We start from the raw sequence: 27686 nt of genomic DNA, 5'->3' as shown, positions 1-27686 counted from the left end.
ATAATTGTTCCTTTAAAAAACATATTTTGTTTTGCCCTGCTGTCTCTCAATAAGGAATATTTGATGTGATACATTTATAAGCAACCAATGGCCAAGTTCACTTTAGGAACTGTCTGTGTGGATTCATTTGTAAACGCTTTAATAAGGAGTTTTATAGCCATGGGTTTCGGGTTTCCCCTGATGTGCCCCTTTGCTGTTCCTCTTGCCGTCCTGTTTCTTCTTGTGGCAAAGGTTGCCTTTAGCTTTTTTCTTGGCCTCTTGTTCTTTCATCCACTGCTTAATAACGTGACTGTGCGGGCTGACGCAGACCCTCCTGCGCCTGATGTGAAGGCTGCCGAGAAGGGAAGAAAAACAAAATCACTGATAGAAAGTGCAAGAAAGTAAAAATTTAGTGACTTCTAGGCAGTTCCCACTTTTAGACACAGTGTACTCTTAGAGACTGAGTACCACCAGGATGAATCTTTACTATACCTCTGCCTGCAGTTCCTCAAACATCAGTATTAAAAAGAGAAGAAGGAATCTGAGGAGGGGAGAGGAGGTGGAGGGGGAGGTGGGGGGAGAGGAGAGGAGAGGAGAGGGGAGGAGAGGAGAGGAGAGGGGAGGAGGAGGAGGAGGAGGAGGAGCGGGAGGAGGAGGAGGGGGAGGAAAGAAGGAACGAGGGAAAGTAGTAAAAATGATTGTCTTTCCTGACCCCGAGCTTCACCCACCAAAACCAATTCATACCTCATGGCCCATCTCAAACATCTCGATAAAGTTTTCTAGATTCTCTCAGCTAAATGCCCTTTTTTCCCTCTGAGTCTCTCAGCATTACCTCTCTTCTGGCACTTAACTTATGCTTTTATTTGACTTTTTGTTTCAAAGCTTCTCCTTGTCCTGTGGTGTTATCTCCTTGAAGGAGGAATAGTCTGGAACTGTCTTGAAAAGGCCTTGTTCAGTAGGAATTCAGTAATTAATTATAGAGATGAAGTGAAATTGTTCCAAATAAGAACAGTCTGGTTTTGTTTCCAACAAAACAATCAACTAAAATATTCTAGGCATTTGTTAACATTTTAATAATAATTTTTTAAATGTGCAGATGCAGGAAGGAGGGAGTGCGTTTAGGGAATAGCACATGGCCTGGATAAAGCATGGCAGGTGATGAGAAAGAAGCCTGGAAAGATACATCACAGCAGGTTGATGGAGGCTTTTAAAGGGCATGTTAGAGAATTTAAACTTTATTTGGTAGGCAGTGAAAAGAGAGAGAAGATTTTCAAGAAAGGAAGGGACAGGACTGAACACAGATTTGTCTCATAACAGTATGTGGTAAAGGTCGAAGTAGGAAAAGAATAGAGAGAAACCATTTAAAAGGCTACTGCAGGGGCGCCTGGGTGGCTGTCAGTTAAGCGGCTAAGCGTCCAACTTCAGCTCAGGTCATATCTCGAAGTTTGTGGGTTCAAGCCCCACATCGGGCTCTGTGCCAACAGCTCAGGGCCTGGAGTCTGCTTCAGATCCTGTGCCTCCCTCTCTCTCTGCCCCTCCTCCACTTGCACTCTGTCTCTGTCTCTCAAAAATAAATAAACATTTTTAAAACATTAAAAAAGAAATAAAGAAAGGGCTACTGCAGAAGACAAATATGGCCTGAACTGGGTGGCGGCGGTAGAAATAGAACAAGAACACCAAACATGAGAAACTGGAAAATCAAATAAAAACGACTTATCAACTCATCAAACACTGGAGGATGAGGAAGAGGAAGGGTTTGAAGGTGAGTTTGAAATTCCATTTCCGGAAGCCTGGATTGATGTTGGGGTCAGAAGTTGAAGCTTCTGGGCAGGAGATGAAAAGTTCCCCTTTGGGATGTACTAGCATAAGGAGCTTGTAAGGTGTCTGATAGGCAAAAAAAAAAAAAAAAAAAAAAAAGTAAGTTTGCATTTAGGAGAGTAATCAGATATAAAGAGATGGTTATGGGGTAGTTGTCTTATAGAGAATATAGTTAAAGCCATGACAGCAGGTATGATAACTAAAGCACAAAGAGAAAACTTTTTGAAGAGAAGAACTTGGGACATATCTATATTTAGGGATGAAAAAGGGCAAGGGGAGGTAAGAACAACTAAGAAAGAGCATTTAGTAAAAGAGAGGAATCAGAAAAGTTTAGGGCAATGGAGGCCAAAGGAGAAGAGTTTCAGAAAGGAGATGAGCAGCGGTGTTAGGAGCTCCGAGAAATCATCCAGGCATCTGTTAACATTTTAATATACTATAGATCTACACCCCATCTGAGATGTTTTCGTTTTCATCTTGACCTTGGGGTGGGAGAACCCTAAAGCAGCATTCACAGTTTCTAATAACTGGAAGAATTTGTGACAAAACATTTTGTGACTTTTAACTTGCCATCAGGTGCCATTTAGTTCTTGTTAAATGTCACGGTTCCTGCCGGCTCTACATACACAACATGTCTGGATCAAGTGAACTCCTGTCGTGTTATTGGGAGAAGAAACAGGGGTTTGAGGGTAGGCTGCCATTTCCCCAGGTGACCCAAGAGGAATCATCCACTAATGTGGGGACTCGAAATGAAGGAGAGTTGGGACAATGTCTGAATGAGCTGAAGTATAATCAAGCCAGCATGTGGGAATATCAATTTGAAAGAAGTGAGGCTTCCCGATAGGAAGACAATACATTCTCTAAGTGTATTACATTGAGCGGTCTTCCAAAGGAAAGCGCCCTCTCCCTGTGGCCAGCTGTTTTCCCTTTGGCTGTGATAGAAGAGAACCTGGCTGTAGCATTCAGTGGAGGAACAAGAGTCGAAGCTCCCCTATCTTTCCCAAAGGACTAAAACTCTCTCCCTTCTGTGTGGTGTCAGCAAGGACCTGAGCAGACATCCAGTGGAGAAAGGCTCCACGGACAACCAGATAAGCCCACAGGTTATGCAGGAGGGAACTAGCACTCAATTCCCTTACTCCATGAGGAATGAGGCACTCCCATGAGGGGCACAGGCATCTGGCACCAGATGGGGGCAACACAGACAGAGGACCAGGGAAGTGGAGATCCCCAGGAAAACAGGCAGCAGCAGCTACCATGCAAGACTGTTTCCTTCCTTTCTTTCTCTTTAAATTTTTGCTAACATTTATTTTTGAGAGAGAGCAAGCAAGAGAGCGAGTGGGGGAGGAGCAGAGAGAGGGAGGCAGGGGATCCAAAGCAGGCTCCACTCTGTGAGCACAGAGCCTGATGCGGGGCTTGAACTCACAAACCGTGAGATCATGACCTGAGTCGAAATCAAGAGTTGGCCGCTTAACTGGTTAAGCCACCCAGGCACCCCAGGACCCTTTTCAAAGGCCTGCCCAGTTGGGCCTCAAACTCTCAATGTAATACAATGGGAAAAGATCAGCTACCGGAACACAGCTCCCAAATTTGAGATTCTACGATGTTTTCAAATCCCAAAGTTTGAAGACTGCTTACACTGCACTCTGTCCCCTGTGTATTCCATCTCAGGATAAAGAGACGAGGCAATCATGCTAGACAAGGAGATGGTCTATTCCACACTCCCTCAGCCACCCCCAACTCCACGGTATTCTGATGGGCACTGCCCCACCCCATTGTGTACTCTCTGGTGGAGAGTTTGGGCTCTAAGAAACCATAAAGCTGATCCCCTGGTTCTTTTGCCCAAAAGAGAGTAGCTAGGGACTGGCCAATGGACCGATGGGGTTGGCCCCGCCATAGAGATTAAACCTGTAATTGTTCCCTAAACCTTTTTTCTTTCCCCTTTCCCCCAAGCAGAATAGCCCCTCAACAATCACTTCTGAAAAAATACTCAAGTCTCCCAGACAACTTTAATAACCCCAAGTTTTCCTCCCAACAGATAGTATCTGTGAGCTTCAAAACCTCAGCCCTCTGCCCAAGATAAACAACTTTGCACTGTGTTTATGTTTAGAAACTGCCAGAAGCTCTTTAATGAAGTCACTGTAGAAGGATTTAAACAAACTCCTCTCTCAGAGAACAAAAATTACAATGATCACTTATAGGGTATGAAATAAAGGACCTATTCTAGGCAGAAAAGGAAAAGGGAAGAAATCTAGTGAGTTCACCATAAGCTAATTTATATTAGTTAGTTGTGGTTAATAATAAATGCTTTTTGGGAGTTGTATTGCCAACACTTGCCATGTTTTCTGCATCTAAAATACTATTCTCGAACCTATATATTCAAAGTTAAGGGACTACATTTTAGATAAGTAAAGACATGCTCTGTAGTAAAACAATTTGAAAACAAGAGAACTTTATTTATGTTGAATGTCAGAAAAAAACAACAAAGAAGATCTGTAATTTATGATTTAAAAATACCACCTAGTCAAATTCATCTTATGTGAGATGAGGTCATAACTAATCTATTTTTCAGTTGTCTTATAGCACAGAGAGACCAATTTACAAACCTGTACTTTAATAAAGTTTTTTTTTTTTTTATGGTTTATTTTTGAGAGACAGAGAGAGCACAAGCGGGGAAGGGGCAGAGAGAGAGAGGGAGAGACAGAATCTGAAGCAGGCTCCAGGCTCTGAGCTGTCAGCACAGAGCCCGACCTGGCCCTTGAACCCACAAACCATGAGATCATGACCTGAGCTGAAGTCTGATGCTTAACTGACTGAGCCACCCAGGCATCCCAACAGTAAGCATTTTTAGATCCAAGACATTGGCTTCATAGTTTCCCTTTAATTAAAATCAAGTGCTTTCTAAAAATTTTTTTTTTTTTTTTTTGAGGGTGGGAGAGGGGCAGAGAGAGAGGCAATCCTAGAATCTGTGCTCACAGTATAGAGCCTGACACAGGACCCTTTCCCACAAACCGTGAGATCATGACCTAGCCAAAAGCAAGAGTGGGATACTTAACCCACTGAGCCACCCAGGCACCCCTCTTCCTTTGACTAAGAATCCTGTCTTGGAGCAGTGTTTTTCAAAGTTGGGTAATGGATGGATTCCTCTGAAAGGGAAATAAAAATGTATCTTAAATCTCAGAGAATGGTCTGTAGGACCCAGCTGAATAGAATCTCTGGGGACTGCAGGAGGGCATAGTCTGTTTTGTGTCACTGGTGCATCCCCAGCGCAAGCTGAGGATAGAATGGTGCTTGGTACATAAATGTTAATCAATAACTATTTGTTGAATTCATTGAATAAATAAAGAAGCTTCTCAGTGACTCAGGAACTCAGGCATAAGCAATGGCCTTATTTGGAGCTAAAAGAAGGGGTTACCAAATGGCTCATTAGCACCCCCTGCAGCCATAAGTGGAATTTAAACTAGAATTTAAACAGAATCCATGAAGTTTGGAGAGAGCATTTTATGGTCGGTTGCATCATCACTTTTGAGAGATCTTTGAGGCATGTGGTGTTCCTAATGGAAAGACCTGATTCACAACCCGTCTCTGCCATTCTCTAGCTGTACGTCACCCAGGTTAACCATGTAATCTCCTCAGCCACAGCTCTATCCTGTGTGACATGGAGATAATGCACGCCTTCCTCACGGCATTGTTGTCAGAATCCAGATTTGGTTTTAAAGTTTCTATGGAGACATGAAGAACACAGAAATCTAAAATTTTTAATAACTGAGCCAGAGGTAAGGGTGAAAGGGTTCGCCATGAGCCAACAGCCCAGAATCAAGAGCAAAGATGAGCATTCATGCTTGATTGCATGTGACAGGTACAGACATCTCTATACTTCTGTTTGTTTTTTCAAGTTAAAAAAACACTTTTAATCTTTATTTATTTTGGAGAGAGAGAGACAGAGACAGAGTTGAGTGGTGGAGGAACAGAGAGAGGGAGACAGAATCTGAAGCAGGCTCTAGGTTCTGAACTCTCAGCACAGAGCCCAATGCGGGGCTCAAACCCACAAACCATGAGTTCGTGACCTGAGCCGAAGCCGGATGCTTTGACTGAGCCACCCAGCCGCCCCCATTTTTTCAAGTTTTGTTTAATTTCTAGTTAGTCAGCATACAGTGTAGTATTGGTTTCAGGAGTAGAATTTAGTGATTTATCACCCAGTGTTACATGTAAGTGCTCATCACAACAGGTGCCCTCCTTAATACCCATCACCCATTTAGCCCATCCCCTACCCAACTCCCTCCACAAACCCTCAGTTTGTTCTCTACAGTTAAGAGTCTCTTATGGTTTGCTTCCCTCTCTCTTTTTTTTTCCTTCCCCTATATTCACCTGTTTTGTTTCTAAAATTCCACCTATGTGTGAAATCATATGGTACTTGTCTTTCTCTGACTGACTTACTTCACTTAGCATACTACATTCTAGCTCCATCCACATTGTTGCAAATGGCAAGATTTCATTCCTTTTGATAGCCAAATATATCCCATTGTATATACGCCACATCTTTATTCATTAGTCGATGGACATAGGGGCTCTTTCCATACTTTGGCAATTGTTCACAGCGCTGCTGTAAACACTGAGGTGCATGTGCCCCTTTGAAGCAGCGCGTGTGCATTCTCTGGATAAATACCTAGTAGTGCAATTGCTGGGTCGTAGGGTACTTCTATTTTTAACTTTCCGAGGAACCTCCACACTGTTTTCCAGAGTGGCTGCACCACTTTGCATTCCCACCAGCAGTGCAAGAGGGTTCCCCTTTCTCCACATCCTCGCCAACACCTGTTGTTTCCTGTGTTGTTAATTTTAGCCATTCTGACAGGTGTGAGGTGCTACCTCTTTGAACCTTGTATATACCCCTGATGAATTCAGAGAGTAAAAAAGACAGCAACCTGTATACTTGCCTGGAAAAAGCTACAGTTAAAGTCACAAAATAAAACAGAGTCACCTTCTGGTTTTCTTTTTGTTTTGTTCTTTTACTCAGAGTGTGCCTAGTTTTGTTTAGAAAAGTCACGCACATTGTCCAGTGACTGAAGATATTTATCCTGAATCACAGCACTGCAGTAGGGGCAGCGGAGGCCAGTGTGGGGCTCCGAACATGCAGGTACTCAGAGACTGTGTGCTCACTCCAGGGAGCCTGGTGCCGGAAAGGTGGAGTATTTACTCTTCCCCCCCTCGTTTGAATGATCGCTTGTATGTTGCACTCAGGCAAAGCCTTCCCAACCTACTGCTTACTGGCTGAGAAATGATCACTGGACAGTTTTAGACCTCCCTGAGGCAGGGCACTCACATGACAGCAGCCAAGTCACAATCCCCATCAGCTCTCTGAATGCGACATATATTCACTCTCTCCAGAAGCCTTCTGGAAATATGACGTGAAACCTCAGTGCAACAGCTGGAGGCAATGGGAAGTATGGCTAAAAGAAGAAAAGAAAGAAAATGTTACATCTTACAATTCATAGAACAACGGCCTGGATGCCAAAAAACAAATAATCCAATTTAAAAATGGGCAGAAGATAGAAACAGACATTTCTCCAAAGAAGATATCCAGATGGCCAACAGACACATGAGAAGAGGCTCAACATCAGTCATCAGGGACACGCACATCAAAAATACAATGAGATATCACCTCACACCGATCAGAATGGCTAATATCAACAACACAAGAAACAACAAGTGTTGGCAAGGATATGGAGAAAAAGGAGCTCTCATGCACTGTGGTGGGAAGACAAACTGGTGCAACCACTATGGAAAACAATATGGAGGTTCCTCAAAAAGTTAAAAATAGAAATATCTTATGATCCAGTAATCAATCACGCTACTGGGTATTCACCTGAAAAATACAAAAACACTAATTCAAAGGGATACATGCACCTCTATGTTTCTAGCAGCCTTATTTACAATAGCAAAATTATAGAAGCAGCCCAGGGGTCCATCAATAGATGAGTGGATAAAGAAGAAGCAGTATATGTATATACAATGGAATATTATTTGGCCATAAAAAGGAACGAAATCTTGCCATTTGCAATGACATGGGTAGAGCTATAGAGTATAATGTGAAGTGAAATGAGTCAGTCAGAGAAAGACAGATACCATATGATTTCACTCATATGTGGAATTTAAGAAACAAAACAAATGAGCAAAGGTAAAGAGAGAGAGACAGAGACAGAGAGAGAGAAAGAGACAAGCCAAGAAACAGACTCTTGACTATAGAGAACAAACTGATGGTTACCAGAGGGAAGGGAGTGGGGAGACGATGAAATAAGTGATGGGGATTAAGGAGTGCACTTGTTGTGAGGAGAAACTGGGTGATGTATGGAATGGCTGGATCACGATATTATACACCTGAAACTAATACAACACTGCATGTTAACTCTGCTGGAATTTAAAAACAAAAAGTAAAAACAACAAACAACAAATAGACAACCACCTGGTCCTGGCTCTCTTTGTAGATTCCAGAGAAACAGAATGCTAATCCACTCAAGCAAGGCGCAAACACTCACTGATGGCTCTGTGAATACAGACCTGGGACAGGACATGTCTCTCCCTTCTAGAACTTACACTGTATTTGGGAAAGATAAAACATTAAGTTCACACAAAGACACAAAACAAGTGAAGAGATGAAAAATAGCTCCAGACAACGATGCTAGCAGGGTTGAAGACTGACCTGATTAGAGTTGAAAGAAGTGAGGTTGACAGAGTATCCCACACAGTTTAGAAGAGAGGGACCACACGGGTCCCTGGATCAGGTTTGAAGTTCCTACCAGGGAAGGACTTGGATGAATCTTTAAGAATTTGGATGGGTGGAGAAAATGAAGACTTGTCAAGACTAAATAAAGTGCATGGTCAAGAATTCCGAGATAGGAAAGACCAAGATGTATTTAGGGAATGGAGAAAAATAGACCACACTGTTTGAAATGAGTAGCTAGGAAGGTAAGCTATTGGGGATATGGTTCAAAAGATAGACTGGTCACACCAGTGAGGCCCTGACTGTCAGTCTAAGGAGGTTTATCTTTTATGAAATGGGGATCATTAAAGATTTGGGAAAGGAGAAGAGTTTTAGGGAAATCCATCTTGCAGTGATAATAAGCAAGATGCATTAAGGTGCAGAGTGAATGGAGAAGGAGGTCAAGGTAGGAGGAGCTTACGTTACCCAGATGTAAGGAAGGCAACACAAATATGAAAGGGAATCCGATCCCCGACTAAAACGTGTATCTGGGGGCGCCTGGGTGGCTCAGTAGGTTAAGCGTCTGACTTCGGCTCAGGTCATGATCTCACGGTTTGTGAGTTCGAGCCCTGCGTCGGGCTCTGTGCTGACAGCTCAGAGCCTGGAGCCTGTTTCAGATTCTGTGTCTCCCTCTCTCTCTGCCCCTCCCCCACTTGCACTCTGTCTCTCTCTGTCCCAAAAATAAATAAACATTAAAAAAAAAAAAGTTAAAATGTGTATCTGCAAACTCCTACATGCCACATGCACGCGGTATTCTCCTATGCTTCCCAGTCCACCAAGTGGGCAGTGAATTTTAAAAATATTTTTTAGAAATTACAGCCCACAGTGGGTGCAGGTGGCAGCCTCATGATAACAGAAATTAGCTCCTGAATTAGGTGCTAAAAGAAATGTTTTGACCTCTTCATAGTGTCAGCTCTAAACAATAGAGGCACCTACCCTTAGGATAGGGGAAAATCTCAATATCCATGCTTTGTCCACATGGAAACATCAGGTCACTCACAACTATGGAGTAGAGGAGCTGAATATGAAGTTAAGAATGTTTATGTGACTCACTTTTTGAGCATCAAAACTTTCCATTATTATTCATTTATTCACCTATTCATTAATTACTCAACAATATTTATTGTGCAGGTAAAATGTTCTAGGCACAATGCCAGTAAGTGGGGGATACAAGAATAAATATAACAGTATGTCCGTGTCCTCAAGAGGCTATAGTAGTGGAGGCACATTTAGAATTAAATGTTTAGGATACAACCCTCTTAGCCCACTATAATTGAACTTATAGAATTCTGTTCTTCCAAAAGGCTCCCACAAGTCATAAAGACAGATGCACAGCTGTTCACTATAGCAAAAAATTAGAGACCATCTGAATGTCTACCAACAAATAAGTAATAGTACATCCAAATGGAATAAAGGATGAGGGGTGTGTGTGTGTGTGTGCACTAAGATATATGAATATCCACAATTTATTGTTTTATTGTTACGGGAGAAAAGCTAGTTTCAGTATAAGAACTATAAATGACCCCATTTTTATAAAAAGAATGTGACACATACACAGAGGAAAAATCACGGAATTACATATGCCCGAATTTATAAGCAAAGACCACTTCCAGAGGGGGGGCAACTTTTTAACTGGCATGCAATATTTGTATTTTTTTAAACCTCCAACGCTATGGAAATCTGAACCAAGTCCTATAGAAACACAGAAAGAGAAATTAACTCTGAATAGGAAAGACAAGGTAGGCATCAGTTTGGACTCAATTCTAAAAGTGGAGTAAAAATTCACCTGATTGAGAAAGGGAGTGGAGCAGTCCAAGTGGAAGGAACTATGTGTCCAGAGCACTGGGGTAGGAGAGAAAAGAATGTTTTTATTGCTTGTATAACTCACAGAGTCCAAGTCCAACACATAGAAGCTGGTGTCTTAGACCAGGGCAAGGATACTCTGGCAAGACTCTTATCAACTATGGTACAAGAACCTCTGTGCTGCCTTCAGATCCTCTCCAGAGCCTTAGGGAAATGTCTTGACCCTAGTCTCATAGCCTTAAGGAGGAGAGCCTCTTTGCTCTGCATCTAGATGCAGTAAAGGGCTTTTCATTTTGTTACGCATATAAGGAGTGTGCATGGAGGCACATCCAAACACCAATAAACCAGACTGACTGGAATAGGAAGATCAAGCATTTATTGAGTGTCCATTCTGTGCCGGGTCCTGAACATTAGAAATGTTGAAATAAACAAGGCAAACTTTCTGCCCTTGCAATGTTTAATAGTCCAGTGGGAGGTAGGGAGGTAAGCAAATAATCACAACATAGCAAAACAAACGTTAGCAGATTAATGTGTAAAGTGGAATGGGGTTACAAGTGAAAGAAACCAGATTCAAAAGGCCACATATTGTGTGATTCCATTTATATGAAATGTCCAGGATAGGCAAATCCATAGAGACGGGATGTTGTTGCCAGGATTTGGGGGTTAGAGGGAGTGGGGAGGGACTGTTAACAGGTACATGGTCTCTTTTGGGGGAGACATGAACATGTTGGAATTGGATAGTAGCGATGGTTGTACAATTCTGTGACGATACTAAAAAACCACTGAATTGTAGGCTTTAAAATGGTAAATTTTATGGTATGTGAATTGTTTCCATTTTTAAGCGCTATAGGAGCACAAGACATTGGTTGTCCTTTCATTTATTAATGTATTTATCTCCTAAAATGAATTGTTTCTTCAGCTACACTATGGTGCCTATTCTCTAAGTCAAACTATTTTAAAATCCCAAAGTTTTGGGTTTATTCGTGTATCCGTCCATTCATTCACCGTCTTACTACGTAAGAATCACTCTGTGAATTCTTATAGAGTAATATCCAAATACATATACTTGTAAATTCTTATAGACTGAGTTGCTAGCTAGACCCTGGGAGTAGACAGATGAAGAGTTACTAGCTTCAGAGAGCTAACACTCAGACCACTGCTATTAGTTGTGATCCAAGCAACTATAATATATGAAATGGACTTTCAGAAGCATTGTGGGAACTAAGAAATACTGGCACATCTGTGTGATTAGGAATTTGAGTTATCTGAGTGCTGACATCAATTCAAGGAATAGTTTTAAGCCAGAAAAGCACGCAGGACCTATATGCACTTAGTAAATTGGATTACATTTCTCATAAATGAAGGTAGGACAGGCTCACCTGGAGATCATTTAACCTAAATCGGATTAACTATCAAAAGGCAAGAGGCAGGCCAGATTTATTTCATGTTGGCAGATGTGACTGGTGCCCTCCTGAGGCAGCTGGAAATATAAAAAGTCAGGAGAGATGGAATCCTCTGAAGAATGCTCAAAAAGTTAGGCAGCGTAGACTGTTAACAGGGTAGTTTGGGCGAGGGCAATGCCAAGATTCTTTTGGAGAACCGCACCCTCTTCAGGTTTTCTCGATCAGCGTCCTGTCAGTATTTCCATTTCAAAGAATGGTCAGCAACTTCCTCTGATTGCAGTGATGATCCAGAATTTCCAGACAGGATTTAGAGGTGGCAATAAGGTTGAAAAGAGGGATTAGGTGGTGTTTCTTCTGCATTTACAGAGTTTTAATTCAATTTATACAGTTACTTGGTTGGGGAAGCAAGCTGATCAGGGATTAGAAGACTACGCCTTCCCCAAAAGACCACCCTAGGGCCACCACTACACAAAGCACGGAATCCCACGGGAAAGAACCTATTTTTGTTTCAGAGCTGGAGTTTACACACAGACCTGTCTGATGGAGTAGTGGTTCCTTGAGGGAAATATGGGAAAATTTTTGCAAGTAAGAAAGAAGGCTTTGCAGAGGGGGCTTAATAAAGCTGCAGGGCCCAGAGGTATGAACGAGCAAAGATCTGAGGTTTATTGTGAGGCTTTTTCCGCTCCACCCTCACCCCCTTTCCTAACTGCCCCAGACATGCCCTTTTGCTTTGGAAAGGACACTCCGGAGTGTGTCATCCCAATTGCTCCACCTGGGAATCTCTTTGAAAAGGTGATTTATGAGAACAGTAGATGCATTTCCCTGCCCGTCTAAGTTCAGCCCTCTGGAGGAAGGAGGCAACCACCAATGAGTAGGCAGTGGGTCAACAGCAGCTGCCCAGTAGAGGCACCATAATACTGCAGGTAGGGGCACTGATCACGTGAGAAGCCAGCATCCCTACCCTATCAGACCACCTCTCCCAGATTCCTAGAGGGAAGAGCCCTTTTTCTACAACCCACAATTTGAGAATTATCAAGAATATTTGGACTGGAGAATCCTGGGAAAAACACGTGGGATGACTGACTAAGCAACAAGGTAGGGACTCAGAACATCATAATGGCTATTCACCAGCCAGTGGAGCCCGGACCATATAGTTTCCATGGGTAGCATCTGATGTGTGTATTCAGTAAATTGAACTCAATACTTGAATCATTCTCCAATTTTTTGTAGACTATACTAATCTTTGCCCCATTAAAAGACAATTTGCTACTGTATAAGAAGTGTGAGACAAAGTAGGGGGGAAACACTTCTAACATAAGGCAGAATGTGGCAAGGGCTATGTGAGAAATAGAATGAGTGTCCTGCATTCACAGGCAGAAAAGAAAATTATAACAGAGATACACGTACATCTTTATCAAGGAGGTAGCATTTGAGCTGGGGACTTGAAAGATGGAGAGTTTGAATAGAGCAGTAGATGTGGAGGAGACAATGAGTATAAAGGCACAAATGTGGGGAAAGACAGAATATATTCAAATTTGGTGAAATTATACATTGTGAGTGCAAATTGTAAGAGGAATATGCCAAAAACACAAGTTCAGTAATCTCGAGGACATTTTTTTTTTTAATGTTTAGTTATTTTTGAGAAAGAGAGAGTGAGAGCAAGCTGGGGAGGAGCAGAGAAAGGGACACAGAGGATCCAAAGCAGGCTATTCGCTGTCAGAGCAGAGCCCAATGTGGGGCTAGAATTCACAAATCGTGAGATCATGACCTCAGCCAGTCAGAGGCTTAACTGACTGAGCCACTCAGGCGCCCCTACGGAAATATTTTTAATGAAGACATCATGATTTACTTTAACAATCTTCTGTGGAAATCTAAGTGTGAAGAGAGAACTGATGACACCCTCTGCTCTCCTCCTTTGCTTCCAAAATACTCAACATATAGAGAGGTGCCTGGATGGCTCAGTCGGTTAAGCACCTGACTTCAGCTCAGGTGACAGTCTCATGGTTCATGAGTTTGAACCCCACAAGGGATTAGTGAGTTTAAGCCCTGTGTTGGGCTCTGCACTGGAGCCTGCTTTGGATTCTCTGTCTCCCTTTCTCTCTGCCCCTACTCTTCTCTCTCTCAAAAATAAATAAAAAACAAAATCAAAATATTCAACACAGAAAAGTACAAAGAATGATACAACTCCTATACACCCCATTCAAAATTTTACCAATTTCAATCCTTTTCCATGTTTGCTTTCAGCTTTATTTTTAAGAAATCTTTTTCCAATACTTTACTGATAACAAGCAAGGCTGCAATAAATATCCTAATGATAATAAGAGCCTACATTTGTTGAGTGCTTACTCTGTGTCAGCCACTGCCATATGTGAATTAATTCATGTACAGCAACTATATGCAGAAGGTACGAGATTTACCTCCATCTCATAGATGTGTTACTAACAGAAAAGCTACATCACTTTCTCCAGATTAAAGGGCCAAGAAATGGTGGGGCTGGAATTGGAATCCAGATAGCCTGACACTTTTTAAAACCACTAAGTTAAGCTTTGCTTGGTCTTCTATGTCTCCCTGGGCCTTCTATGAGAATTCCTCTAAGGCAGTGGTTCTCAAAATTAAATGTGCACCAGAATCATCTGGAAGGTTTTTTAGACCAGATTGCTGTCAATCCTTCCCCCACCTGAGGTTTCTGATTCAGTACAACCTGGATGAGGCCTAAAAATGTGCATGTCTAACAACTTCCCAGGTGATGCCGAGTTGGCTAATTCTGGAACGCACTTGGAGAACCACTGCTCTGAGGAGAATAGACCTACACATGGAATCATCTGAAAAATATTGTTTTCCCATCCATAAATATGGAATTATCACTCTAGTTATTCAGGTTTTCTTCAATGTCCTTCAAGACCTTTATGAAGAAAATAATAAAATATTGTTGTATATCTTATCCTACATCTATTCCTAGGTACTTTATAGGTTTTGTGCTACTGTGAATGGTCTTTTGAAGAACTGTGTTTTCTAATTAGTTATTTTTGATGTGTGGGAATGCTGTTGATTGTTTTATGTTGTTCTTGTATCCAGCAACTTTGCTGAACTTTTTTAGTTGTAAGAGTTTGGAGTGGATAGTCTTTGGTTTGCTAGGTAAAGAGATGTTTTTATCTCTTCTTTCTCAATTCCTGTATAGAAATAAAAGGCTTTTCTCCTTTAATCCATTACTTTGTTAAATGCCTAGACAGTGCTTAACCCATTGTAAACTCAAAACACAAATTAAAAAAAAATTTTTTTTTAATGTTTATTTATTTTTGAGAGAGACACAGAGGGTGAGTGAAGGAGGGACAGAGAGAGAGGGAGACACAGAATCTCAAGCAGGATACAGGCTTCGAGCTGTCAGCACAGAACCGGACACAGGGCTCAAACTCATGAATCGCAAGTCAGACACTTAACCGACTGAGCCACCCAGGCGCCCCTCAATAAACAAATTTTTTAATTAATATAATGGATTAATCTATTTTCTTCCTTGCCCTCCTAGGATAAACCATACTTGGTCATTATGTATTAATTTCTATATGATTCTGAGTTTGATCTGCTACTTATTTAAAATTTTGCATTTATTTTCATAGACAAGATTAGCTCATACTTTTATCCCCTGATATCAACCTTGAATGTTTTGGGTATTAAGGTTGTATTAATCTCAACAATGCATTGGGTAGCTGTCTCTATTATTCTATTATTTGAAGAGTTTGTGGATTGTCTGTGCCTCCAATGTTTGGTAAAACCTCTGAAACCATCTAGGCCTGATGTCTGTTTGAGGGCAACATGTTCAACTCTGATTTAAGTTATTTGCTTTTTTGGGGTTTCCTATATCTTCTCCAATCTTGATATCTTAGTCTTCTAAGAAACTGTCCATTTCATCGACAATTTCTAATTTAATTTCACTAAAGGCATTCGGAAAACTCCACCCCCAAAAGTGCCACTCTATCATATTAAGTTAAAACCACTTAAAATTAGCAATGCAAAAACGGCATTCTAACTTTCCTACAAGCAGGAGATAAAACTCCCAAGTAAAAGGTGCCCTCCCTGAACCAGGAGGAAGAGAGACATTTTTATCACTAGGGGGCGGCACTTTACCCCTCCCTGTGAGTGGGGAAGTTGAGGCCAAGAGAAATCTGTGCAAATCCTGTTAAACTAACTCTTCTCTTTCTGGTGCTAACCGTCCTGGCCCAAATACCTTCGTCTTATCACTTTGCCACAATTTACCACTCTGCCCCACTTAATTATGTCTTGACTCAAACTGCTTCTTTAGGTTTTCATTTCCTTATGAAGGCTCCCATGTCTTATATAGATGTGTATGCTTTCCCCCTTTTAATGCCTTTTGTTACAGGGACCCCAGTCAAGAACCTATTAAGGGTAGAATGAAGGGGTTTTTTTTCTCATCTACATCACAAAGTTGCATAGTATTATCTCCAGTCAGGGCTCCTTTTTCATTCTTAATAGTGTTTGAAGAGGAGGTTTAACCGCTTAAAAGCTTGAACCTAGGGACGCCTGGGTGGCTTAGTCGGTTAAGCTTCCGACTTCAGCTCAGATCACGATCTCGCAGTCTGTGAGTTCGAGCCCCCCCGACGGGCTCTGGGATGATGGCTCAGAGCCTGGAGCCTGCTTCGATTCTGTGTCTCCCTCTCTCTCTGCCCCTCCCCCGTTCATGCTCTGTCTCTCTCTGTCTCAAAAATAAATAAACGTTAAAAAATTAAAAAAAAAAAAGCTTGAACCTAAATAATATACCAAATAGTTATAAACTTACAAATATCATGTGTTTTGAAACTAAAAAAACGTATTCGATTCATAGGTCAAAGAAAAAAAATCACAAAATATTTTGAAAAGTGTAAGTGCTATTCATTATTATAACGGGTGGGTTATAAATTTAGCCTAAGTGCATTTATTTGCACACGCACGAAAAAAAAAAACAAACGTTCAACCAAGAACTTGGAAAAGAAACCTCGTAGGAAACTAAAACAAACAAAAACCAGAGATGGGGAAAAAAAAACAAAAGCACGACGTCGCGGCGCTTTACGGTCGTCACGCTCACGTGTCTGAGGTCGTGGCGGCCATGAAGCAGGAGAGGCCGAGAGCCAGAGCCTTGGTGCTGGAACCGGATCCCGAGCCCAAGGACGAGAAGGAGGAGGGAGAGCGGCTGCAGCAAGAAGCGGATGGTGCCTGTTGTGACATGCCGGAGCCACAACCCGCCGCTCCTCCTGCCTCTGCGCGTGCGCAGCGGACTTGGCGCCACTGGCGAGGCCCGGCGGCTTTTCTGTTAGCCCGTGGGTGGTGCGCGCCGCGCGGAGGAGGACGTTCGCGGAGAAGCGGCCCGAGGAGAATAAAGACCACGCCCAGGGGAGGGGCCACGGGCTCCCGAAAGCGCTAGCCTCTTATGGCGGCCGCCTGAGGGAACTGCAGGCACCTGCTCGGCGTCGCCTGGGACCTCCCCAGGCCGCTGGCGACTCCAGCCTCCGCCCCCAGCGTCCTGAGGCCGCGCTTGGGCGGCGCGGACTGAGGCCCGGAGTACCCAGCTCCGGCTTGGGCTACCGGCCGCTGCCCTTCATAGAGCTGCGGGAAATTTTTAGTTTTTTGATTGATCTGTCCGTTTCCGAGGTGGGTATGTTAAAAATCTCACACTGGTGTCGAGATTATGTCAGATTTTTTTTCTTCCGATTCTGTCCCCATTTGCAATATATCACTTGGAGTTATATGTTTCAGATGCACCCAAGTATCCTTCTGGACCACAACCGGGATCGGAGTGAAGTAGCCTCGGACAAAATTTAAATGGACGCCCAAAAAAGTCAGTAATTGAGATAAATAATATTTTCAGGCAATATTTTTAAAAACAAAAGTTTATACCAAAAAAATGATGAATAAAACACAGTTGACCCTTGGAAAACATAGGCTTGAACCGTGTGGGTCCACCTATACGGAGATTTCTTTTTGATACAGTGCTTTAAATAGACTTTCCTTAGGGTATTCTTAACATTTTCTTTAGCTTACTTTAAGAATACAGTATATAATACATGTCACATACAGAATATGTATCAGCTGTTTATGGTACTGGTAAGGCTTCTGGTCAAGGGTAGGCTATTAGTCAAGTTTGGGGAGAGTCAAAAGTTATGTGGGGATTTTCCTCCAGGGTAGGGTGAAGTAGGGCTCCTTACTCCTAGGGTGTTCAAAGGTCGGCCTTCCTACAATTTAAAAAAAAAAAACAAAATTTGACCCTGCACTTGCATGACAGGTCTAAATGTACCTTCTTGGTGAGCTGATACTTTTTATCCTTCTGTAAAATTCCTTTAGTCCTACTGCAAGTTTTTGCCTAAATTCTACTTTTCTACTATTAATATTGTGACACTAACCTTTTGGCTAAATTTACTTATTCGCCTTATTTTTTTGTTTTCTTTTTATCATCCTTCCCCCCCCCCCTTCCTTCATTGGATTGATAAGTTTTCTTTATTTATTTTGTTTTTTTACTGAAAATTTAGCTTGGGTTAGGTCAAGGAAAAACTCCCTTGGGAAAATATCGACACTATCTCAAACGTTTTTGAGTTTGAATGGTTTGAATAAACTCATCATTTTACTAATGAAAGTGATAGGTCAATAAAATTCCATGAGCATTTGTATAGTACCTACCTTGTGTCTTTTATTGTTCTAAGCACTAAATATACAAAAATTAGTAAGTCATGGTACCCGCCCTCAGGATACCTCCAATAGCAGATGTTTTTCTAACATTATCTTACAGGACCTCCTTTCTGCACGTGACATTGTTACCCATTCCTTCCTGGAAATTTTCCATATCCCAGATTAACAAAATACGCATCTCTCCTAATTCTCCTAATACTGAGAAATTGCATTCTCTGCTCTTGAACCCCTCCTCTCCTCAACAGTTATTCCTCAAAGTTCCATCCTTGACCTTCCACTCTTCTTTCCATTCACATCTCATGCTTTGAATTACTACCCATGTCGGTAACTTTTAAATATCTTTATCTACTTTACCCTGTATGCCAGTAATCCTGACGTATGTTCAACTGCTGTGTTTTGTCTTTTTTTTTTCTTTTTTTTTTTTTTGAGAGAGAGCATGAGTGGGGGAAAAGAGCAGAAGGAGAGAGGAAGAATCTTAACCAGGCTCCATGCTCTGCGCAGAGCCCAACGCAGGGCTTAATCCCGCCACCCTGGGATCATGACCTGAGCCAAAATCAAGTCGGATGCTCAACGGAGACACCCAGGTGTCCGTCCACTGCTGTTGAACATACATCCGAATAGTCCACAGGCTGTAGATAACTCAATAAATCCCGGACTGAAGACATTATTTCCTACCACTGAAACATCCTTTCCTTGTCTCACTGAAAGGTCATTTACTGCTACCCAAGCCAGAAACCCACGTGTCACGCCATCCTCCTTCGGCACTCCACAGCCAGTCACAAACTTCTGTATATTTTACTCTCTGTGACGTTTCTCAGATTTGTCCCCCACCTTCTCATCCCTGTTACCACTGCCCGAATTCAAGACCTCATCAAGTCTCCTTTCCCCCAGTCTTGCTGTTTCCTTATGTGAGTCCGTGGTGCCACAACATCCTGTGCTTTCCTGTCGTTACCGTGTATAAAATGAAGGGTTGATAGGACTGTTTTTTTTTTTAATTTTTTTTTAACGTTTATTTATTTTTGAGACAGAGAGAGACAGAGCATGAACAGGGGAGGGTCAGAGAGAGGGAGACACAGAATCTGAAACAGGCTCCAGGCTCTGAGCTGTCAGCACAGAGCCCGAAGCGGGGCTCGAACTCACAGACCGCGAAATCATGACCTGAGCCCAAGTCGGCTGCTTAACCGACTGAGCCACTCAGGCGCCCCGAGGACTATGTCTTTTGACTGTGAGCTCCCTCAATGTATCTGTGTGCCCACACCACACAGAACAGTGCCTGGTATTCGTGCTCAATAAATGTCTCTTGAGCTGAACTAAGCTCTCATGTCTTCTATTTCATTTTATCTTGTTTTAAGGCTTATAATGCTATTAAAATTATTTTCCTTTTTTTTTTTTTTTTAGGAAATAAGATTATCAGTGTTTGGTCAAGGTCTTATGTCCCAAATGTCCTTAAATTACACAATGCTTTTAGAAACATCATCCCTCCACCCTCAAGTAATTAGGGGTCAACTCATGATGATAAATCATTTGCCCCATTATATTTAATAATTTAAAGATATCAGTGTCTCATTAAAAGTCTTACTATTTGTCTTACTGTTAAAGTGTTATCGCTCTCAATTCTGTTGGTTTGGGGTTTTGTTGTTGTTGTAATGTTTCCAGTATTAAGTGTCAGAGAGTTGGGTGGGTGATTTGCCACGATTGTCTGTCCCTGATTTGGTTCTGCCTATGATCCAATTTTGGACCGAGGCTTTAAAGATTTCCTCCCCAAGATCTGTTCAGATGAACACTAAAACACTTCTCATCAAATCTGTGATGTGAAAGTTAGATTCTGGTTTTTAAGGAAATGATTCTGTTATTACAGAGAGATGAACCAGCCTCCTCTCTTACTTGGATGTATCGTATAGTCTCTTGCCACTCAAAATGTGGTTCCCAGAGCTGCAGGAATGGCATCACCGGGCGGCTTATTAGAAATGCAGTTTGCGGGGTGCCTGCGTGGGTCAGTCGGTTAAGAGTCCGACTTCGGCTCAGGTCGTGATCTCATGGTTTGTGAGTTCGAGCCCCGTGTTGGGTTCTGTGCTGACAGCTCAGAACCTGGAGCCTGCTTCGGATTCTGTGTCTCCCGCTCTCTCTGCCCCTCCCGTACTCACATTCTGTCTTTGTCTCTCTCAAAAATAAACATTAAAAAAAGAAAGAAAGCAGTTTGCAAAACACCAGTATAAAGAACACTTTATAGAACACAGTAAAGTGGAAACAAAGCAAATGTTATGCCACTGTTGGGGAAAGGATTCCTAGGATAAAGATAAAAACAATAAAATTCATTTGCCTGCTGTCAGTTTGTCTCAAGTTTGTGAGTGCAATTTAAGAAGAGCAATATGTAAATAAACATGTATGTGTTTGGTTAAGGATACGTTTCCCTATTCTAGTGGACTTCACGCCTTAATGGAGCCACATCACATTGTGGATATAACCACAAATGGAGGTGTCCACTGCCAACATCGAGGAGGTAGGAAGGACTCACCAAGCAATGAGGCATGAGATTGCTATGCCCAAATAATATCCTCCCAAATAAAATCCTCCCAGATATTTTTGGAACCCTGGGATAATGTAAAGAGTGAATGAGGCTTTTTCTTTACCTTCATATGAAGACATTTGGTCACTAATGCTTCCCACAGCATGGACACTGACCGGTCAGGGAATATTCCTGAAGGGGATCAGGATAATTTTGTGCCATAGGGACATGCCCTATGGCATTACTGCACAGTGGTTAAGCATACAGAGACAAACAACCAGGCTCGACTCCTGGCTTTATCACTTACAAGCTTATGTTGGATGAGTTACTTCATTCTCTCTGTTTCAGTTTCTTTATCTGTAATACGAGGATGGTAATAGCACCTTCTTCACAGGGGTGTTGTGACAACTGCTTGAGTTTATGCATTAAGTGCTTAGAACAAGCTGACAGGGGCACCTGGTGGTTCAGTTGGTTGAGTGTCCGACTTCAGTTCAGGTCGTGATCTCATGGTTCGTGAGTTCAAGCCCCTTGTCAGGCTCTGTGCTGGCAGCACGGAGCCTGCTTGGGATTCTGTCTCCCTCTCTCTTTCTCTCTCTCTGCTCCTCCCCCAATTGCTCTCTCTCTCTCTCTCAAAAATGAATAACCATTTATTAAAAAAAAAAAAACAGGCTGACAAATAGTAAACACTCAATAGTTAGAAACAAAATCACATCACCTGCCTCACAGTAGGCATCCAGGTGTCAATATTAAGTTTGTGGAATGCACCCACTGTCCATTTACTGCCCCTCAGCTTCAAATTCACCCTTAATTGCCAGTTCTAGGGAATTAAGATGGGCCCTTTAAATATTTTTCCTTCACGGGCTGGCACGATGTTAAACCTTTGTCAGTGGGGGACACTGGAAAGGCATTGCAGCAAGAGGGGTTTCCTTCCAGGCTTCAGGGTGCATGCCTATCATTTCTGCAGCACCAGGCTCTGGGAGCACATGACAGCTAACAGCACCCCAACTCGGGCAGTTTGGGGGCAGAGTGTCTCCAGTGAGACACCTCCCTGTGAAGAACTTGCTCCTGAAAACTGGAAGGCAGACCAGTGATTTTCCTGCCACTCGGTGAGCCATGGCTGTGCCCTCTCTAACAAGGTCTGAATCTCAGCTGGGCAGGGAAGGGGTAATGGGATCTCTTCCCTCAAAAACTCCACTTCAGCCCTACCAGTATCAGCCCTACCCAGCCCTGTATTCTTCAGGGTTCTGTGTGCCTCCTAGCCTATCTCTTGTTATAGCTAATAATTTGTTGTATTAAACTTTCCCTATTCAAATTCATGTCTTGTTTTTGTCTCTTAATTGGACTCTGACTGATAATGAATGAATAAATGAGACTTCAATGTCCTAAACTATTCCTGGAAGTTTGTATGTTATCTCTAAGATGAATGATCCAAACTTTTAAGAAATGCCTATGTGTGTGAAACAGCTATACTGTTATCTATGATTAAGTGAAAGAAAAATTAGGTAATGTGTAGATTGTTGTCCTTTTTATGTTTTTAAAAATCTGTGTGAATGTGTGTGAGTTCATATTTGTAAATGCATAGAGAAAGTTCTGGAAGGATACACAGAAGCCAGAGGGGTTATTTATTACCTCTGGGTGGGGGAGAGGGATGAAAGGAATAGAGAAAAGGGACCTTCATATATTTTATTCTGTATTTTAAAAATTTACACTGTTTTTTAAAAAAATTTAATGTTTATTTATTTTTGAGAGAGAAACAGAGACAGAGCATGAGCAGGGGAGGGGCAGAGAGAGGGAGACACAGGACAGGAAGCGGTCTCCAGGCTCCACGCTCAGTACAGAGCCCAATGCGGGGCTCAAACTCACTGTGAGATCATGACCTGAGCCAAAGTCAGAGGCTTAACTGACTGAGCCACCCAGGTACCCCAAGTATTTGTTATTTTATAATTTTTATAATTTTAGGAATTAAATTATTTGATTTTTGTGACTTTCCATAATTTTAATTAATTAATTAATTTTAGAAACTTTTTAATGTTTATTTTTGAGAGAGAGAGAGAGAGAGTGCAAGCAGGCGGGGTTGGGGAGGGGTGGAGAGGGGCTGTGAGACACAGAATCCGAAGCAGGCTTCTGGCTCTGAGCTATCAGCACAGAGCCCAACGTGGGGCTGGAACCCACAAAATGCAAGATCATGACCTGAGCCAAAGTTGGACGCTTAACTGACTAAGCCAACCAGGTGCCCCTCATAATTTTAATTTAAAAAGTTAGTGATAGCGATGCCTGGGTGGCTGGGTCGGTTAAGCATCTGACTTTTGGTTTTGGCTCAGGTCATGATCTCACAGTTAGCGGGTTCAAGCCCCCTCATTGGGCTCTGCGCTGATGGTGCGGAGCTTGCTTGGGATTCTCTCTGCCCCTTCACCACTTGTGCTCTCTCTCTCTCTCGCTCAAAATAAATATATAAACTTAAAAAAACAAGTTAGTGATAGAACCTGGCAAGAGGAAAGGAAAGGAAAGGAAACTAACAATTAATTATTGAGCACCTCTTCTATGCCCAACACTTTCCTTGTTATCTCATATAATCCTGAGAATAACTAGGTAAGAGAGGCATTGTTATTCCTTATTCCTGTTTTACTGTTAAGAAAACTGGGGTTCAGAACATTAGACAATTTCTCAAGTTCATGTAGTTAGAATTCTGACTTGACCTTTTGGAATCCAAAGAGACTCTTCCCAGGCTTGCCAGCATTTCTCAAACAAGGTTTCATAGCAGGGGGCTCATGAGCATGTTCTCAGGGTTTATGAGCTCTCCAGACAATTCCTAAATTTTAATATGTCATCTCGATCATGATATTTAAATAGACATGTTCTGGATCTTCTGGAAGACTATCTTAAAAGAGCACTTTCAGGACATTTGAATTTTGCTTATGTTTATGCCTAGTGCTATTATCGGGTCAGATCCTACCTTAATTGTCCTAGGCCAGTCAGAAAGGAACAGAGCAGAATTTTCTAATGCATTCATGCTAAGGGAGGGCTCAGTTATATCATCCTGGTTCAAACAAAAAAGTGGTGGGGAGAAAACACTTCTCATTCTGAACATGCTAGCAAATGCACATAAAAGTCAAAATCTGCATCTTAAGGATCAGTGCTATATTTGTGTTTGGAACGGTGATGGTAGTTTTGGCCAAATATTAACCATTACTTTAAATTAATATTGTTTGATTGAACTCTTCTTGGCTTTGCAGTTGTGTTTTTATTTAAATTTAAATTTTATTTTGGTTTTAAAATTGCAGAAAAGATATACACACAGGGGGTTTATAACTGGTTTCATGTTTATATACCAAGTAACATAGTAAAATAATTAAAGGTTACCACTGAGAGTAAAAAGAATGTTTTCCTGTAAAGGGGCCCATGTATGACTCAGATTTGAGAAGGCTGCTCTTAAATTATTCTGTTTCTCCAGACATAGAAAAAGGACATTTAAAGAAACCCCTGAACTACAGTATAAATACTATGACTGGGTTCCTTAACCAAAATCTAGACTCTTAGTCTAACAATGGTATTGAATTTAAGGAAAGCAGGATATGTTGTTTTAACAGAAGGGCATACCTGGAGAGAAATCGAAGAACAGGTTGGTGGCCCTCATGTCAGGCCCCTCATGGACCACTCCTGGGGAAGTGGAGGGTCCTGACTGTGCAGAACAACTTTCAAGCCCAAATGCATATTCTTTGTTTTTTTAATGCTTATTTATTTTTGAGAGAGAGAGAGAGAGAGAGAGCGAGAGAGCGAGAGAGTGGGGAGGCACAGAGAGAGAGGAAGACACAGAATCCGAAGCAGCTCCAGGCTCTGAGCTGTCAGCACGGAGCCCGACGTGGGGCTCAAACCCACGAGCCATGAGATCATGACCTGGGCTGAAGTGGGACGCTTAACTGACTGAGCCACCCAGGCGCCCCTCAAGCACAAATGTACATTCTTGGTAATCCTCCCTAGCGAGTGTCCTATAATTAAAACAAACAGAAAATAAAATGTCTTTTTAGGATGCAGACGACAAGTCCCCAGCAAGTGCCTGTGTGAGGAGGAACCATCCTGCTGTGAGAAAACAGATTGTCAGAACCAAGTCGGTTTGGGACTGTGAGGCAAAATGCCTCACCCTGCATCTGCCAGAGACAAGTGGAACCTTAGTCTGAAAATATCTATAGTAACAACAGCCAGCCCACAAAGCCCTAGATTGTGGCTTTAAATAATCTGGCTTAGGGCCACCGGAGTGGATGATAGACACTTTTATGGACTCGGTTTTGAGTTCTGGGAGCCAGCAGCCACGTCAGCAGGTGTATATACCCTCCTACCTTTGGGTAGAACCCAAGGCTTTTAATTACAGGTAAGTCAACTGCTTCCTGATTCATGCAAAATGCTTTGAGAATGCCAATTACTGAGCCATAACATTAAAATGGCCATTTAAGGCACCATTAAGGCAGTGGAACCATTGGTGCCTGGAAGAACAAAATGTATTTCTCAAAGTTACCAACTGGCACAGACCACTTCCCGATCCCCTCCCGGAGCCTGTGACAATTGTCAAAGCCACCTATACCTCCTTCCCTGCACTTCCCAGTATTCCCCACCTTCCTGCCTCCTTCCTCTCCTGCTCCTCCCCCAGGTCCGAGTCCCTTAGAGCCTCCCACAGGGCACGTGGGACACACAGATACTCCATGGAAGGCTTTTATGGAAAGCAGTGGGTTACCCCTCTAGGTTCCACAACTGCTCTCAGGCCTACCCTCTCGTATTTTAACCCAACATCACTTATTTTTAGACGGCAGAGGGTTGGGCGCTTCCCAGATCGTGTGATTTTCCTGTGGCCCGAACTGCCTTAGGAAAAGCCCTGGGAATCACCCAAAAGGCCACTGCGGGGTCTCCTCAGTTCTCTTTCTTTCTTTCATCACCAACTGGACCTTTTTCAAACACCTCTGTGTTTTGCTGTCCCACCTTCTCTGCCAGGACTCGGTCCCATGGGAAGTCTGGCCTTGGGTCTGGCAGGGGCATCCCTCATCACCCCTGCCCCTCTGCCTGCCTGTCTCTCCCTCCTCTCCCATAGGACAGCTGCTGTGATTGCTGAGGAGCAGCTGGAAACACATCAGGAAGCTGAAGGGAGATACATTTCAAAGCTTTATTTCAAAGCTTTATGTGAAAAAAAAAAAAAAAAAGTGCATTGCCAAAACTAGAAATAAAGCCTGAGCAGGTAAGCCTTTGAGAAACAGTGAAAGTGAATCCTAAAATTTCAATGGTGAGTTCTTCTGAAAAATTTTTACAGAAACATAGAAAATGATACACTTGTGTCTTTGTCTTGATAAGATAGATAGATTGATAGAAATGAAGAAGAGATTATCCAGATAGAAATGAAGAAGAAATTATCTAGATCTTTCCATGCTCGGTAATACAAGACCAGTACATTGGTGCACTATATCGGGTCCCCTAAACAAATGCCTACAGGAACCAGGCAGTTAATAGGACGATAGCCAACCTCAGAGAAGGACAGGGGCTACTGCACTCTAGCCAATTCCTGCCAGAGGACATGGGACCGTTGTTGCCAGATGTGATTTTTCAAGAGAAGCTTTAAAATACAATTTGGGTGTATATGTGAGAATGTATATACGAAATCTGTCAGTTTTTAAGGGTTGGCAAATGCTTTCAAAAGCAGATCAGACATGACTTATATTTCACCTCTCTTCTGGATTTAGAGAATCTATTCAAGGTCAAGTTTCAGAAAAGACGACAGTGGGAAAGAGTCAAGTCATTCAAGTATTTAGTACTTCTGTTTAGGTTTTCCTAAGTACTGTAGAAAAGATTGCCTCCGGTTCAAATGCAGTTACAATCTCCATATATATGCTAGCAATTCACAATTTGAGTTCTCTTTGATATAATTTGTATGGTTCAGTCTCCTTTATCCTGCATCCCTTCTTAAAGGTCAGATTGCAGTTTTGCTTTTCAGTATCCACAGGGCTGACTTTGTTGCTTCCCAAACCCCTAACCCAGAAGGTGACGTCTGCCTTTCCTGCAGGAACATGCACATTTGTCTCCAGTGTAGCAGGTTGGGGGAAGGAGGAGACGGATGAATAATAGGGATTTTCCTCCAACCTCTACCTGGGGATTTTCTAAGAGACTGTCATCAGCAAAGGAAACACAGCTCAAAGTTGTTGTGTGGAAAGATCTCATCCTCCATGAGACAAATTACTAATACCTGTTCAAATGAGGTTCCATCCTTCTTGAAGATCAGCAATGTAAATCTATGCCAGTCTCTCGTAGATAACTGGAAATTCCTACCTGAAGAGATCGAACTTCCTGCCCCAAATTGCCGCCAGGACTTCACTCCTTCCTGCTCCATCTTGGGGAGGCAGCACCCCCTCTTTCCACGGGAGGCTTGCATAGCCAACACCCCCACTCACCTTCTGAGGAGGGAAAAGCCACACAGGCAGCCAAGGCCACCAGAGCGAGTCCTGTCTGCTGCATTCCTGCCTGCCCCACCAGCCCCGGGCTGTACCACAGGTGAGGCTGTAGGATCAGGAAATGAGGTTGAAGGTGTCCTTGGGTGCAGAGAGTGTGGAGGAAAAGTAAGCCGGGCAGCCCCGCCCTGGGAGGTGCTGGGGTACCTATCTCTCATATTTCTTTCCTTGAGACCAGGCTCTTTCTTACGACCAGAACTGTGTACAGCCACCTGGGGGTCTAGCAACGTCAGCAGTGATCTGGCAGTTGGCGAGGTCATTGCGAGTTGGGG

At 42.6% G+C, this 27686-nt stretch overlaps 1 protein-coding gene across 1 annotated transcript; it reads right to left on the bottom strand.

Moving 5' to 3' along the window:
- Window positions 1-122: 122 nt before the first annotated feature.
- Window positions 123-27467, bottom strand: CCL28 (C-C motif chemokine ligand 28). The gene is made up of 3 exons (XM_049648112.1): window positions 27358-27467; window positions 7112-7238; window positions 123-331 (listed from the first exon to the last, which is right to left on the bottom strand). The coding sequence occupies exons 1-3, from the start codon at window positions 27419-27421 to the stop codon at window positions 139-141; spliced, it is 384 nt and encodes a 127-aa protein (XP_049504069.1). The 5' UTR covers window positions 27422-27467; the 3' UTR covers window positions 123-138.
- Window positions 27468-27686: the final 219 nt, after the last annotated feature.

This window comes from Panthera uncia, assembly GCF_023721935.1.
Source record: "Panthera uncia isolate 11264 chromosome A1 unlocalized genomic scaffold, Puncia_PCG_1.0 HiC_scaffold_17, whole genome shotgun sequence".
Lineage (NCBI taxonomy): Eukaryota > Metazoa > Chordata > Mammalia > Carnivora > Felidae > Panthera > Panthera uncia.
The sequence above is the reverse complement of the archived record's forward strand: the minus strand, read 5'-3'. Positions and strand labels throughout refer to the sequence as shown.